Below are 16,797 nucleotides of genomic sequence, written 5' to 3'. Positions count from 1 at the left end.
CTTGGACTTCAGTAAAGCCTTTGACACAGTTTCTCACAGCATTCTGCTTAGGAAACTGGCTGCTACTGGCCTGGACAGGCGCGCACTCACCTGGGTGGAAAACTGGTTGGCTGGCCGGGCCCAGAGAGTGGTGGGAAATGGTGTTAAATCCAGCTGGAGGTCAGTGACAAGTGGTGTCCCCAGGGCTCAGTGCTGGGTCCAGCCCCATTCAACACCTTTATCAATGACCCAGATGAAGGCATTGAGTGCGCCCTTAGTAAGTTTGCAGATGACACTAGGCTGCGAGGTAGTGTTGGTCTGCTGGAGAGTGGGGAGGCTCTGCAAAGGGATCTGAACAGGCTGGAGTGATGCGCTGAGACCAGTGGGATGAGGTTTGACAAGGCCAAATGCCGGGTCCTGCACTTGGGGCACAACAACCCTGTGCAGCTACAGACTAGGAGAAGAGTGGCTGGAAAGCTGCCTGGAGGAGAGGGACCTAGGGGTGTTGGTTGACAACGACTGAACATGAGCTAGCAGTGTGGCCAAGAAGGCCAATGGCATCTTGGCTTGGATCAGAAACGGTGTGACCAGCAGGTCCAGGGAGGTTCTTCTCCCTCTGTACTCGGCACTGGTGAGACCGCTCCTCGAATCCTGTGTTCAGTTCTGGGCCCCTCACCACAAGAAGGATGTTGAGGCTCTGGAGCGAGTCCAGAGAAGAGCAACGAAGCTGGTGAGGGGGCTGGAGAACAGGCTTTATGAGGAACGGCTGAGAGAGCTGGGGGTGTTTATCCTGGAGAAGAGGAGGCTGAGGGGAGACCTCATTGCTCTCTACGACTACCTGAAAGGAGGTTGTGGAGAGGAGGGTGCTGGGCTCTTCTCCCAAGTGACAGGGGACAGGACAAGAGGGAATGGCCTCAAGCTCTGCCAGGGGAGGTTCAGACTAGATATTAGAAAGAATTTTTTCAGGGAAAGGGTCATTGGTCCCTGGCAGAGGCTGCCCAGGGAGGTGGTTGTGTCACCATCCCTGGAGGTGTTTAAAATACAGGTGGACGAAGTGCTGAGGGGCATGGTTTAGTGATTGATAAGAATGATTGGACTCGATGATCCAAGAGGTCTTTTCCAACCTGACAATTCTATGATTTTGTGGCATCTCATCCTGCTGGTGTGAGAACTGCACTATTCAGCTTGGTGTCATCTGCAAACTTGCTGAGGGTGCACTCCATCTCGCTGACTGTATCATTGATGAAGATATTAAACAGCACCGGTCCCAGTACAGACCCCTGAGGGACACCACTTTTCACGGATCTCCATCTGGACATCAAGCCATTGACGACTACTCTCTGAATTCAACCATCCAACTAATTCCTTATCTTCTCTTTAGTCACTAGAATAGCTAAATTAAATAAACAGGGAGCGGGGAGGCACCTTGATGAAGTATGAGTTGCAGGCTGTGCTGTTGCCTGCAGATTGCTCTGATGAAAGCTGTGTAAACATATTCAGATCTAATTGAAAAGGAAATTATATATTTTTTTAGAACAGTTGAAAACAATTTTCCTGGGAACTTGCAGGGGATGATGATGTGAGTTTAGTTGTTGTATATAGGCTGGCACAGCATTGCTTCATTTCAGGTGACTTAGAAAACTTACCTGCCTTTTGTGATGTTTTTTGAACTTTCCCAGGTTCGAATCACTTCTGAGAAATACGTTCCCCTGTGGTGCATCTGTTACAGATCTGCAGCAGGTTCCTCACTGAAGGCTTCTGTCTGGGCTTTTTGTGCAGGTCTCTGCCCTGCCCTGGTGTTCAGCTCCTCTCCTGTGTTAATATGTGGTAAACCCTAAACCTTGCTTGGCCCCACTCCTGGTCCTTCATAACTGGAATGTTTGAACCACACGTAGATATTTTTTCCCCACCTTTTGCTCTTATTTCTGTTTTCAATTTACCAGTAGTCTTGTACTCGAATGGGGCCACTTCAGCATTCAATGTGAGCTGACACTGGTGACAGTGGTGTTCGGTCGATGCTTATCCCTCGTGTTCATCTGCTTTGCCTGCTGACAGGGCTCGCCCTCATTCTCCTAACAGTGAGAGGACTCCTGGAAGCTCTCATTCTTCAGCAAGTCTTGCTTAGGCAACCAGAACGCATTTCAGGGAAAAACACAGCAGAGAAGGAGGCTGTGCTGCACACGAGATAGTTGCAGAAAATTCCTGGCACCCTGGCATGGCAATAGCTCAGATCCTTTTTGTCGTGAGAGAAAGACATGGGATTTACGCCCATGCTTAGTCTACACTGAAATATGTCAGTTCATTGCATTTTTCTGTGCAGGTTTTCCATCTTCTGTGTTTTCCCCTCTCTGCTACAATTCCCTCTTCAGAAATAACTGCAAATTGCAAATTAAGCATCTGTGTTCTGCCTTTATTAACTCATTTGTGGATGAAATGAAACTTCTGTTAAGCTTTTCTTTTTCTGTCATTGCACTACAAAAGCAACTTGTGGTAATAACTTTGTGTCAAATGATTAATTCGCGTCCAGTAGTTTAGAAAGTCATAAATATTTAGAATCTTTTGAAATATGACTGGGGAGACTCAATGAGGAATTTAAGGTAGATTTTATATTGTCCTTTAATTTTCTGGCATTTCCTTTTTCAATGAGTTGTAAAATCCTTAAATATTTAGACTAAAAAATAAGTGTATATTAGGGATGCTTCAGATATTTCCATTTTTAGTCTCAATCACAAAGACCAGTGTGATGGCTTATTTTCAGTATTCTGTTTATTTACTTATTGATGCTACCTTATTTACACATACAAGGTTTCATGTTTAAATATTGCTGAAATGTAAAGAGAGATGGCAGTAGTCCTCTGATCTTCAAGACATGCAACTTACAGAATTGGAGGTAAACTGTGCAAAGGTATTTGGATGTGATTCTAAGTGGGCTTTGATCTAAGAAACTAAGTGGAATATGCTTCAAGATATGACAATCTGAGTTTTTAATTTGTCTTGTGGTGGTATTGCACACCTCTTGGAAAGAAAGATTAAATTGGATTTTTAAAAAGAGTCCTCAAAGTGTTCCTCAACTTTCAGTAGCCCAATAAGACGCTTGTAGTCAAAGCCTGCTGAGAATTACAGTATCTGCAGATGTTGCAGTTGTAATTACATTCAGAAAAAAGCCCAGTTTAGGTTCCTTACAGATTCCTAATAATGCTGCTCGAAGAAATGTTTCATGGTAGAAAGGAAAGATGGATTCAGGATCCTCTGCAACCTATGGAGAACCTTCCACAGTCCACATCATGGACTGAAAGGAAAACTGAGCACCTTCTGTGTCCGGCTGATCTGTGTGGTTTTGTTCCTATTCATCTCTGTTGGTCGTAATCAACATCCTGGTTTTTATTTCGTGAATTTTTGTACTGGAGGTTTAAGAAAACCTTTCTTTCCTCTGTCTCTAGAAGTAATGAAGAATCCAAAACTTTCTTTGGTTTCTTGAAATTCTAGGGTGCTTACAAGCTAATTATCAGCTTATACATAGAGAATATAACGTCTATGTGTATATAAATATGGCACTTATATTTAATTCTGTTCAGGAGGTGAACAGCCCCAGGAGTGAGCTCAAAGTTGAGGCTAAGGATAAGGTAATTGGGCGGGAGTTAGGCAGCTCCTTTGGGTTCTCTCTGGTTCTGGTTTCTGTGAAGACTCAAAATCCTTATCCGCGCAGGGTGTTTGTTTCTTTTGGAAGTGTTGAGAGTAACCAGTTGGTGAGTAAAACTAATAAAATGCAAGTTATTACGTTTTGCTGAGAATACTTCATTCCTGTCTTGATGCATCTTTATTTTTCTTTATAGTTTTGTTTATAACTTCTGAATCTTGGAGGAAGTCCTTCGTCTGCAGCCCATGTATCACAACAGTAAAACTTATCCTGGTGTAGGGTGTTGAAATCCTATAGAAGAAACTTTTAGGCTTTTTTGGCTTCCTGATGATTCATTTAGTTTCCTGATAACAGAACAGTTGAAGATAATTGTGATGTTGGCTTTTGGGTTCACAGATGTCTGGGGTTTGCTGGCTTATGGAGGAGGAGGAGTTTGAACAATTTTCAGATGAAAATGAAGGAAATAATCAGGCTGTTCTTTTGTCGTCATTTTGCTGTTGTAGTAAAACATAATTGCAAAAGCAAACTCCTTGAGCAAAAGCAGTGTTAGGAAAAAAGGAAGGAACGAGTGCATTAAAGTTAATTTGGTTTTTAAAAATAGATATTGCCCATCTTTCTAAGATGTACACCCCAATTTAGAGACAAGCTTTGGGCTTTAATGCAGGAATTTTTAGATGCAATTATTGGACTGTGTTATGAGAAGGTCAGACTAGAGCGCTATCATACATTGCTTCTGTCCTCAAAATACTATAAGTATACTCTAAGCCTAGAATTTTTACTATGACTTTTAAAGGAGGGGGAATTGTGTCTGGAGATTAAACTTCTGCCCGCTAAATCTCCAGATGTTATCCTGGTATTTTATGTGATTCTATCTTCTGTGTTTAACTTGTCGTAAGGACAGATGTCCATATTAGGACTAAGAGTACCGGGTTGCTGAATGTGACTTCTGATAAACCGTTTATCTTTTTTTAGTACTGTTTGTAAGTTTTCTCACACACTTCATTACTTCTCTCCCTCTCCCACCAGAGGTTTCTACTCAGTAAGCAATTGACTCAGCAATCAGCACAACAGGGTGGTGGAGTTCAGCAGGGAGCTGGAGGGGTGGACTTATATTGGGAACCTGAGTGGGTTTAGTTGCAGTGAAGTGGAAACTTCCTCGGTCAGCAGGAGCACTGCCCCTCCACTGTGCTGAATCTCAAGTCAGCAATTTGTGTGGCTGTGCTCTGAGTGAAGGGTGAAAGCCTTGGGCTGGGGGCAGGAGGACTTGGTCATGTTTTAAACGTATTCCCCAAGTGGGCTACCAGTTGGAGGTAACGCCACGGCAGCGCGATTGCAGCCTGTAACTGCTCAGAAGGGCTTTTTAATTCTGATGTGATCATTTGACAGAGTTGTTTGGCATTTTGTGAATTTTATTAAGCGTGGGTTTGGGTTTGTGCAGGCTAACCTTTGGCAACAGCGTGTAGGCCTTTGTAAAGCGTCCCAGCAATAAAGCGAGCAAGCTGATGTTATTGTTTAAGCATTGATGCCAACAGTGCTCTGGTGTACTGAAGTCCTGTTCCTCCAATAAGTCTTTTGATAAGACTCTTTTGCTTCCTCAGCCCACTTATGGTTCTGCTTTCTAGTTCTTTGTTACGTGGGAAGATGCTTTTTGAAGACTGCAGGTTCGAGAAGACTTTTGTTACTGAGGCCCACTAAGTAGCTTTAACTCTCAGAGTGGATTTACAGGTCTCCTGTCAAATGTTTGACCATTTTCTGGATAGATTTGAGATAAAAACATTTGAAGGAATGGCCACAGGTAATGTACGTCTGGCTAAGAGTTCCATAATCAATTAGTGTACATTAATCCTGATTTTATAGTAAAAATTGTGTTGGAACTTCTGAGCCTGCAGATACAAAGTTGTGTCCAAGTTAATGATTCTATAAAATCCAGGTTTCTGAGCAGGAATTTAGTGATTAATGCTTCAAAGTGCATAATCACATCTTTGCCAGAAGATGTTTTTCTCTTCTTTGGCACACAATCTGCCTGTTTAACATTTGCTGAAGTAAAGCAAACAGTGGTGTTAAAAGTCTTTGTGCAAGAGCTGAAGTCTTCTGTGCAGCTGAATGCCTGGGCTTATTTATTGCAGGATTATTTGTGACTCCTGGTCTCCACATCAGCTCATTTTAAAAAAAACCAAAACCCACATTGTCAGCATCCAAGCTGTTATTTGAGTGAGAGGCTGACAGGTAGTTTTTAATGTGTCTTTTAGTTTATAGTCTTCACTTCTGCTGCTTGTTTGCAGAATAGAGTAGTTCTGTTTCACAGCTCTTCTCCCTTTTTTAACATTTGTCACCACAGCTGCATCTTAGAAGCATCAGTTTCTAGCTACTTTTGTGTTTGTTCCATTCTTCTATGTGTGTGTTTTGCTGCTGTTTGGAGGGGGGTTTATAAGCTGATGGTAGTAGGTGGGATTCTTTCCCCACGTGGTTGATTCAGGATAATTCATAAAGACACAGACTGTTGAAAGCAGGGGCTCACCCGTGGGTAGTTGTAGATCTGGGTACTTGCTGGCTTTACTGCTGAGGGGTTGGGTAGCCTCTGAAACCAAGGTGCCTCCAAGTCCTCCTCCAGAATTGCTGAAAGGGCTGGAGCCTGTGTGGTGATGCTGCCTGTGTGTGATCAACTGGAGCAAGAGAGAGGAGGGTGAAGGGGGGTTTATAATTAGTAATCAGAGGATACTGTGGGAAAGTGTTGGAATGGGAAGAGATAAGAGCTAGAGTAGAAACTAACTGGTGCTGTGTGTAGAGTATAGGTAAATTGTGAGTGTGGGGTTATATGAGCATGCTTTCTGTTCCCAGTCACAATGAAAGAAGAGAATGAACTAGATTATTGCTTAAGGTCTCTGCTGCTTCTGCTTTCTAAAATTTGGGCATTCATTTAAATAGAACCAATGCGGGAGCATATTCTGTAATGTTTTTTCTACCTCCTGAGTTGTTGAGTGCTTTGATAGACTCTTAATGATCCTACATGATGCTGTAATTACCCATGTACAGCAGGTTCCGCTGCCACCCTGCAACCTCCATCTTTCAGTATAGCAAACATAGGAAGAGAAGCTAAAGCTAAGGTGTTCTTTGCTCTTCCTTTGTATGTTTCAGTCTGAAATCAGTTTATAGTCAAAAGTAAATGGCTTGCAAGACTGCCTTTAGGATTGTGGATGAGACAATTAAAAAGCTAGTCTGGGCTGCAAGACACGGTGAGGTGGAGTGGATAACCAGATGATATGCGCTTTGAAAGCAGATGTAATTAAATCACTTGCATTTTATAGTTTCACATCTTTCTTTTCCATGAGCATATATGTGCCAACACACACCTGCATCACTCTTGTGATCATGGTGTTATGAGATTGGGTAAAATTTAACAACTTAACTTGCAATGCCTGTGGGTCCAGAATGCAAACTTGTCTGATGCAAAGATGCTTACTTTATGAACAATTATGCCTTTGCTGTATTAGAAATGCTGAAATTGGCTGTGTACAATATTATGAAGTAGTTTGTGTGGCATCAGAATTAATGTAATGATAAATATGAGTACAAAGATAGAAGGGAAATTAATATATCCACACTTGTATGTGAGTTCCGCCCTACTTTAGAAATACTCAGTATTCACAGGACTCTGCATTAGCAACATGTGTTTCTTCCTGTAGGAAATTTAGGGTTCACTTTCATCTCTCCATACACTGGGGTAGCAGTTCTGTTGCTGTAATTACCAACAGGACACTGGTTCCCAGGGGCGAGGCATGGAGCATATAATACCATTTCAGATCTCTTCAAAGGCAGCAACATCACAGTGTGATATTGTAAGGAGGCAACAGTAGACGTTGCTGAAAAATTGATTGGAAGTGCGTGTGGTATCAGCATTTCCTCCCATGCTTTGATTTACAACAGTAGGTAGGGATGAGGAGAATTGGTGATTGTGGAAGGGAGTTTGGGACCCAGCAACCTTGAAGGTTGATTGACTACTTGAAGTTGATTGACAACCTTGAAGGTTGATTGAGTTAGGTTTTGTGTTTGCTGGTGGGAGATTTAGTACTACGTGTCTTGTGGAGAATAAACCTCTGATAGTGACAAGTCTGTCACAACAGCATGATTTCAGAGGTAAATCTCAATAGATATGTCATTCTGCTGGGTAATCTTTTAAAGGCAGAAAATACGCACTGAAAAGGAACGCTTTAGTAGTGGGAACCATGTGTGAGATCTGCAGTGATAGGGAAGTTTATTCATTTGTGCACTTCCCCGTTCTCTGCTTAGTCCATTTGTTCCACCCCTCTGGTTACACTTAGAGAAATTCAAAGTTTATGATGTCGAAGGGCAATTCTAAATTTTCCAGCATGAACAGAGTGAAGTCTCCATGTTTTGAAGAACAATAATAATAAACAACATTCTCTTTTTTATACCTTTCTTTAGGACTCCTGAGCAGTGTCCAAGTGTGGTTTCTTTGCTGTCAGAGAGCTACAATCCCCATGTGCGTTATGGGGCTGCCATGGCTTTGGGTATCTGCTGTGCGGGCACTGGAAACAAGGTGAGGACCAGAAGCATCCGTTACCAAGACTGTTTTTGCTCTCTCCTGCCATGGAGACGTTTGTGTGGAAACATCACACACAGATCAGATTTCTTGCACATCTACACTGCTGGCCAGCTGGAGTACAGCAGTACTTCTTTAAATTCTTTAATTGTCCTGGGCACAGAGGTTCTTTTCCTTCTTGTACAGAACTGATAAAGGAGAATGTTCTGATACGTTATTGGTACATTCTTGGAATTTTGTCTTCAAAACTTTTCTGAGAGCTTTTGTACTGTCAAGTTGCCACTGAACTCTAGATATATGTTCAGTACTCCAAAATCAATGCCTCTCTGCCCTTGGAGCTGATCTTTTACAGATTGCTTCAGGAGAACAAGGAGGTACTAGTGACAGGAAAGCAGCAGGGGTATTGCATAACTTCTAGCTCTTTTCATCTTTACTGTGATACGCAATTCATGGAAGATCCATGTAGTAAAGCCAAGTGCAATGAAATTTAATGACATTTACTGTAGTTTCAGGTATGTAATTCACAGCCAGTAAATTTTATTCTGACTTTATAAGCATTGGTTAAGGATAATTCTCACAGATTATAGCAGGGACCTTTTAAAGTAGAAAAAATTTCCCCTTCTGCTGTGAGAAGTGTGTGCTCCTTGGGGCAAGCAGCAAGTAAACATGGGGAGAAGCTTCCTCTGCTTCACCTCCATGGGTGTATGTAATCTGTACTGGTAGGGAATCACTGTTGCAGAACAGGTGCACAGACTGTCAATACGGGAGTAATATTTTATGCTTCTGAGTCTTGGATAAATCTCACATTTACCTGAATCATCCTTTCCTGAACTATTCAATACTTGGCTCATGCAGGTGAGCACCCCCCACCCGTCACTTGTGTTGTGAAATGCACAGGATGCTGATGCGCACTGCCTGCTGTCTTTAGTATCTAAAGCACGCGGGCTTGAACGCAAACAGAAAGTCCTGGTTTTATCCAGGTTGCTTTACTCTCAAGTGGAAAGCGAAATCAAGAAGCTAATTATTTTTAAGCTGCTGCATCTCATGAGTTGATTTAAGTGGAAATGCTTTTAGTCACACTAAGAAGTCTGTTTTATTTCTAGATACATAGTGTGATAAAGACCTAAACCATCTGAATACATACACGCAGACATGTCTTCCAGAGCTTTTAATAGTAGGTTTTGAGCTTCTTGGAGTGGATGTCTAATTGTTCTCTCTCCTGTTCCAGAAGTATCTAACAGCTTACTTCACGTGCCCTGTCAGAGTGCTTTTAGAAGGCTTCTGTGTTGCCACAGACCAAAGTTAACCTGCACATACCATGGCTGTACAAACTGCTATCGTAGGTTTATTTTGCTTAGATCTGAAGAGTGTGGTTGCTGAATGCTGGCTGAGCCCACTGACAACTTGTGCTGCTGAAACAGGGCATCTTGGTCCCTCCTGCCACCTTTTGCTCTATCTTGTATCCTGCTCCCTAGTGAGCTTATTCAGACACAACATAAAAAACTGGCCCAGATAACATCAACAACAAAAAAGGGAACAGTTCTCTGTTGAATTATTGAGCCAGAAAAGGTGGGACAACGGCTGCAGCTGGCACAGGGAAAGAAAGGGGAGGGACTGGACAGCTGAAGGGAATTTGAGGATAGGAAGAGATCTCATTTTGGCAGCAGTGAGTTTGGATGAGCTCAGTTGTCCTGTGTAATGTGCACTTAGGACCTTGCATGGTTAGAAATGAATTTGTGTCTGTAATAACTCTATGTATATTTAAGTCTGGCTTGCAAAGTGGCAGAACTGTAAATGTGGGTGTAAAAATGTACCTAAAGAGATGATTTACTTCGAGATGCCTGCAAATTGTCCATGCTGGTTTTGGGTCCATCTAAGCGGCGTTGGTTACAATAGACTCTTTTATAGCTTTTCATAATCAGTGACAGCATTGGAAGGAATGCTTATTGATATATCATTGCGGATCACGTTCCTGTTGTGCTTAGCTGGGAAGTTACTGAATTTGAAGAAACAATAGAACATTTTGAAATGTTTTAAAACCCTAGATTTCCTATGTGGGTGCTCAGAGGCAGCCCAACTTGATGAAGGTTTGAAGTGAATGCTTTCATGGCATACTAAATATTACATGCTTAATGTTCTCATAATATTTATTATAAGTGTAAGGCAAAGAATTTGAGTCTAGATTGTTTTACCACCTCATTTGCTAACCTCCAAGATATTGCTTGATATCTCTGGTTCATTTGTTCCTTACGCAGAAAATGAAGGTAATGCTGACGTATTTTGTTGGGAAGAATGGAAAAGAAAGTGTATGAATAATTTATGTGTACTATTTAAGGCACGTCAATAGTTTTAATATGATGAATGCATCTGTTGTTTACAACAACTGTCATTTATCTGTTGCCCTATTTCTGCAGGTGGATCTTGTTTGATCCATCACTTGGGTTTTGTGGGTTTTTTTCTCTTCCCGATTTTTAGATTAAAAAACACAGAAATGCAGATTTCTGTTTCACTTACCAAAACCAGGCAAAATATATTAAAATATATGCAAAATATATTAAAAGGTATATCTGATAACATCATTCTGATTGCCTTGCAATAGAGTACTGAGTCCTGGAATACTAAAAATGATAGTATTAACTTTGTGACTGCTTGTTTCTTGTGTTGTTTTAGGAAGCAATTAATTTGCTTGAGCCAATGACAAATGATCCTGTGAACTACGTACGTCAAGGAGCTCTGATTGCATCTGCCCTTATCATGATCCAGCAGACTGAGATTACCTGCCCAAAGGTAACATGCCGTACCTTGCATACTGGCTTCTTAGGTGGAAAAATGGTCTTGGTTGCCAAATTTTTAGTGGTTAGCACTGCACATAAGCATTGCAAGAGAGCGTGCGCAGAGAGTGCCTTTTGGACAGCCAGGGCTGAGTGTTTTGGATGTGGTCACCCTGCAGGGAAGTCCTGTTATAACTATGTTTCTTTTGTAGCTAGTCATAGCCATTCCAGGTGAAACAGTTTGTGCAGTCACAACTGGCTTAGTGGCTTCTTATAGCAAACACGTTTTTTTAATGGAGTTTTTCTTTCTGCTCAGAAGGTGAAAAGGGTTGCATATGCTGAGTTTAGTTTTTAAAAATAGATTGCCCTCTGAATATATGACAGATGATGATATGCAAACATTTGTACAGACTAAAAGTCCAGATTAATAAAAGCTGTGAAGTTCCATGTTTCATCTGCTATGGTGAGTGCTGAGGCTGGTACTTTGCTACTCATTTGTTGTACATGGCTTGCTTTTATTGATGTCATTTTAGAAATTGAACTGTGATAAAAACAGCATTTTTTTTTTACTGCCTTTGGATGGGGAGAAAGAAAAGATCTCTGTCCAGTCGAAAATTTTACTTGGGAAAATCAGCAAAGGAAATCTGCAAATGTAGGTGTTCAGGTATTTCCAAGTCACGGAACATGAAGATTTGCTGGCAGACAATTTGTTCCTTTGAATTGGTTAAAAAAGAAAAGGAAAAAAAGCCAGTTTTCACTGCACAGAATCTGGGGAGTTGTTTGTATTGTTAGAATTGTAGTTCAACTGAATAAGTCAGCGCAGTACATGACAGTTCTGTTGTATCTCCTCGTCTTCGAAGATAAAAACTCTCTGGAATGTGAAGTTTAATTATCTTTCTATGGAAAGAAACTGCTTGTTGCTTTTACTGTTTCCTCCTTGGTCAGGTGCTTGGAATGCCATTCCTGAGAACATAAGACCAGGTTTTATCATTCTGTGCTCTTCTAACGTTGGGCAAGTTCTGTAGCTCAGCTTTGTTTCTTTCCCACCTGAAAGAAATACAGATGATACTTCTTCCTATGAAAGGGTGTTAGGAGCATAAATTCATTTTAGTTTGTAAAACACCCTGATCCTCTTGGGATGGGAATTGAAGACTGCTCTGATTCAGTCAGACATCCAAGGCTGTTGTGGATTGCTTGCTGAGTCTGTCATTGGAGTTTCAGTCTTTTTGAGATGATAGGTGAAAGAGTCTGTGTGTCCTAAAGAAAAGTGCAGAAAAATAAGCAGCCAGTAAAAATACAGATTATTTGAGGTGTGTGATCAGTCAGAGCTCTGTCCCCATAGAAGCCTAGTAGCCTTGACTTCAGAGATAGCTGTGCTTGTTAAATGGGTGACTAAAATAGCTGGCTAGCAAATACAAGATAAGATGTAAAGTCTGGGGATCAGGGACCTGTGTAAAAATGGGAGGAGGAACTGAAAAAGCTTTATGCCAGAGCTTTGTTTGAGGCAATATTTGAGTGATGTTGTATAATACAGATACAGAAGGCAATTCATTACCCAGTCATGGAAACACTGCAGATATTAAAAAAAAACAACCAACCACCACCCCCTACTCTACAGATTGTAAGATTATAAATAATTATTGAATTATTCTGCTAATTTAGGAGCTAAACTCAGAATATATAAATTTTACTTGTTTTGAACACCCCAAAAGTAAGTTAGTTATAACCGTCATAGTTCCTTTCTCAAAAGTGAAAGGAGTATTTTGAGGAATATGCTGCCAATCAAGTTAGTTAGTAACCGTGGGAAACTTTTTTGGAGCTCTCTGCTAGTCCTAAGAAAACTTATTTTACTCTGATGTGAAAGGGTGGAGTTCAGAAAACTGGCTGGTTTTGGATTGCAGTGACATATTTTGATCTGATTAGATTCCTAAGTGACACACTGGAGCACTATGTGCCAAGGTGTCTAACCTGATGTATGTGAGCGTTTGCATTGCAGCTGATAAGGGTAGCACGATGGATTTCATGTCCTGCAGGCTCTACGTGTGGTCTTGATGGAGTTACAGAAAAGCTAAATTTTGCATGTCATCATCTCACTGTTTCTAAAGGCTTCATGATGCTTTGCATGCGAGAAGTGGTGATTTTAATAAAGATCTGACCAGCTTCCTGTTGTTAGCTTTCAGTTTTGTCTGTTCTGGATTATTTTTTTTGTAAACTTCTTAGTCATGAGCTCTGGGTTAAGAGGACTTTAAATTGTCTGGTGATAATCTGGGATGGAGATGGTAGCAAACAATGTTCCTTAAATAGATTCAGATTTTTTAGAAATAAAATAACTGCTGAGTTTTGCGAGCCAAGCATTGCAATGCTGAAATGCCAGCAACAAACAGAGATTTAAGAACCAAAGTGTCTTGGTTTAAAAGAAACCATTTCTTTTGTGAGAGAATGTAGATGTGTGCCTTTGAATCTCCTTTGCTGCCCTCTTTCTGCTGTATTTGTCTTCCTCGTTGTTGTGCTCACTTTTTATTTAAACAGATAATTTAAAGGCTTTAAATTTAAATAACGAGTTTGAATAAAAAATTATTATTGCATGGAGGTCCTCTGAATTTTGAAGTTGTTTAAGTGCCAAAACAGTAGCAAATCTTGTGTAAAGCTGATTTGGCCTCTTTGGAGTTGAAATGCAATTCCTCCCTGTGCAGCCAGCAGGATTCTTCCTGACCTCTGTTGATACATTTAAGAACCGTATTAGTGCAGGATATAGAACAATAACGAGTTTATTTTGTGAAATGGAATCCTAAATTATAGATGTGATGAGATCATTGTAACAGAAATCAATGACAACTTCATTATGTATTTGTGACCTGCAGGGCAATTAAGACAGCAATTTTGGAGACAAGCTACATGTCGTAACATGTTGAATTGAATTTACTTTTTCCTGTTTTTGTGTTAGGATAGTTGTCTTGGCAAAATGAGAAGATAATAAGCAAGGTCAAGGCTTTTCCTCTATCCTTCTTTGATCATCTTGGCCCATTATCTCTAAGATGTGAAGAAATCGGGACTACATTGGTTCCCCTTCATTTAAATGAAACACCAGGTCTTGCTAGGATGATTTTTGCTATATTCTAGTAGCACCTTCACATTCCTTTACGTAAACCTGTTACTGTTGGATGCTTCTGCATATTGAGTGCTCTTCGAAGAGAGCAAGCTTATGCAGAGTAACTTCAGCTTTAAAAAATAGCTAGAACATACAAACAGTTTAAAACCTGTTTTATTAAAAGCAGATTCCTAAATACACTTGTTTTTAAGCATGTGCATTTTCAGAAGCATCCTGCCACTGTTTCCCTTAGTTAACTCTTTATTAAGACTTGCTCTTAACAATCTCATGGGCTTCATGTGCGTGAATGTTGACTAGTGGAGGGAGGAGTGATAAAAAACCTGATAAAAGACAGTCCTTAAGGTTTGTGGTAAGAAATGATGCCGTATCATTCTCATGTCTTAAAGCTTATGTTGTTTCCTCAGTGTTTGCAGGGTTGTGTGTTTGCCTTCATTTGAAATCAGTGGCATGTCATTTTGGCCAGCACTGATTATCAGAATGGGGGAGTATGTTAGTAAAGATGAAATGAGTCACTGCCTATGATTTAGAGTTCCTCCTGGAAGTCACCCAAATAAATTGCTTGATAGCATTTCCAAATGCTATAAAATTTTTAAAGTGTTTGAAGATTTCAAGGGAGAAAAGAGGCTTGTGGGTTTCACAGCATATTAAATAAGCCTATTTGGGATGTTCTCATTGCTGTGGTTTGAAGGAATAATAGTAGCAGATGGAAGGACTCTGTTAGACAAACTCTGACAGATTTTACTTCAACTACTCAAGATGTTGCTGTCTGCTGACGTCTTGCTCCCTTCCGTGGGAGTGCCCCAACAGCAACGGCAGAACTGAGCTTTTGTCTGTCCTGCTCTTGCTTTCTTCAGAGAGATGGAGCAGTGGCTCCATTTGAGGACAATACCTTCCTGAATTGCTACAGCTAGAGCTGTCAAAGCAGGCTCTTCCCAGCAGGAGGGCAGGTTTTCAGCTGGGGCCTGATCCAGTAAAAAAATCCCATTCCTGCGAAGCATTTGCTTTATAGGAACAGCCTGAATGAGCATGCAGGCCTGCCAGGTAATCGAGTGTTGGGCCAGTCCTTCGAGCTGGGTTTGCCTGGTCCCTCAGGCTGGGCAGGGTGGTCTACTGCCCTTTTATAGAGCAGGTTAGCTTTTGATGTTAAAGTAAAACCTTGCTTGCTCCATACAGTTTCTAGGACTGGCAGTGGTCCACACCTCAAGATCATAGAATCATAGAATAACCAGGTTGGAAGAGACCCACCGGATCATCGAGTGCAACCATTCCCATCAATCACTAAACCGTGTCCCTCAGCACCTCGTCCACTCATCCCTTAAACCCCTCCAGGGAAGGTGAATCAACCCCCTCCCTGGGCAGCCTCTGCCAGTGCCCAGTGACCCTTTCCGTGAAATTTTTTTTCCTAATGTCCAGCCTGAACCTCCCCTGGCGGAGCTTGAGGCCATTCCCTCTCATCCTGTCCCCTGTCCCGTGGGAGAAGAGGCCAGCTCCCTCCTCTCTACAACCTCCTTTCAGGCAGTTATAGAGAGCATGAGAGCAAAGATGCATGGGTATGCAGAATTTATCTGAAAGCAGAGCACTCTTGATATGGCGCTACATATTTTGTATTTTATTAGCAGAAGGATTTTCATTAGTAGAAGGAATAAGAACTGTTTTGTATCATAGCTGTTCAGTGCTTGTCCATTGAAGGCCTGCTCTCGGCTGATCCCCTGATGTAACCTGTTGGTGTCACCTGGAGAGGTGGCAGTTGATGCTCCCAGGTTTAGCGGCCGGGTTCCTGTCCCTTAGTCCCTTGCAGTCGTCGGTATCCTGGTTATCTCACTGCCCAGCATGCTGTCCTGGTGCCACAGCTGGTGGATTTCTGGTGGGCTTGTTGCCCAGGTGATTTGTTCACCTGCTCTGGACTAATGTGTGTGTGAGTAGGAGGTGTGGAAGGCCTGCCAGGGAATGGGTGCTCCCAGGGGCAGGACACCATGAGCAGGGGAGGTGAGTGATTTCCCCTGCGAGTCCTGCCTTGCCTTTCCCAAGCGAGGTGTTTCTACCCTCTGTTCCAGGGTGCTGCTCCATCAGACTTCAGGCGCCAGTGTGAACATTAGCAGTTCTGCTGATTGTCTTCTCGCTTCACCCAGGGTTTTGTTCTGTGAAGATTTGATTATGGTGCAAATTCCAGATTACCATCCACTGAACGAGCTTTGTAACATCTGTCTGTTTTTATAAACATTCCAAACCCAGAAGCTGAGCCCAGAGACACAGGAATGATGTGCTCTAAACAGGCACCTGGAATCCCACTGCTCAGCTCAACTGGAGGAATAGTTTTACATGTTGCTTCTTTGTCTCTGTGTGTCTCTTCCCAGTCGTATCTGAAGGCTTTGGTTCACCTAGTCTGCATGTGGTTGCCCTTGATACTGCGCAGGGCCCCACTCCAGATTGCAAATGCAAAACAAGGTATTTTTCCAGTGTACAAGAGGTCAGGTATAAGAAGGGAACTATTTATATTAAACGTATAAACCTCAGTGTAAACTTCTGTAAATAAAAATTGGGAGAGCATGAAAAAGCATAAATGGAGTGAAGCAGGAGCAGAGTTTGGTCAGTATATCCAGAATAAACACTGTATCAGTGTCTCCCTGCCACAAATCTATCTGTGGCTGCCCAGAAAGTGTACGGTGCTCCTTTTTCTTAGCCTTAACAAATGCAAGAAAATTTATGTCCTCTTCTTTTGGGGACAGGGACTTGTAACTAA

The 16,797-nt window shown here is 41.8% G+C and overlaps 1 protein-coding gene across 1 annotated transcript in view; it reads left to right on the top strand.

The window, feature by feature from the left end:
• PSMD1 (proteasome 26S subunit, non-ATPase 1) overlaps window positions 1-16,797 on the top strand; it is a 74,828-nt gene that overhangs the window by 41,201 nt on the left and 16,830 nt on the right. Inside the window, exons 17-18 of the mRNA XM_069865117.1 lie at window positions 8,060-8,174; window positions 10,848-10,964. Coding sequence (XP_069721218.1) covers window positions 8,060-8,174; window positions 10,848-10,964 — 232 coding nt within the window. The remainder of the gene's footprint in view (window positions 1-8,059; window positions 8,175-10,847; window positions 10,965-16,797) is intronic.

This window comes from Phaenicophaeus curvirostris, chromosome 10 (genome assembly GCF_032191515.1).
Source record: "Phaenicophaeus curvirostris isolate KB17595 chromosome 10, BPBGC_Pcur_1.0, whole genome shotgun sequence".
Taxonomy (NCBI): Eukaryota; Metazoa; Chordata; class Aves; order Cuculiformes; family Cuculidae; genus Phaenicophaeus; species Phaenicophaeus curvirostris.
The sequence above is the reverse complement of the archived record's forward strand: the minus strand, read 5'-3'. Positions and strand labels throughout refer to the sequence as shown.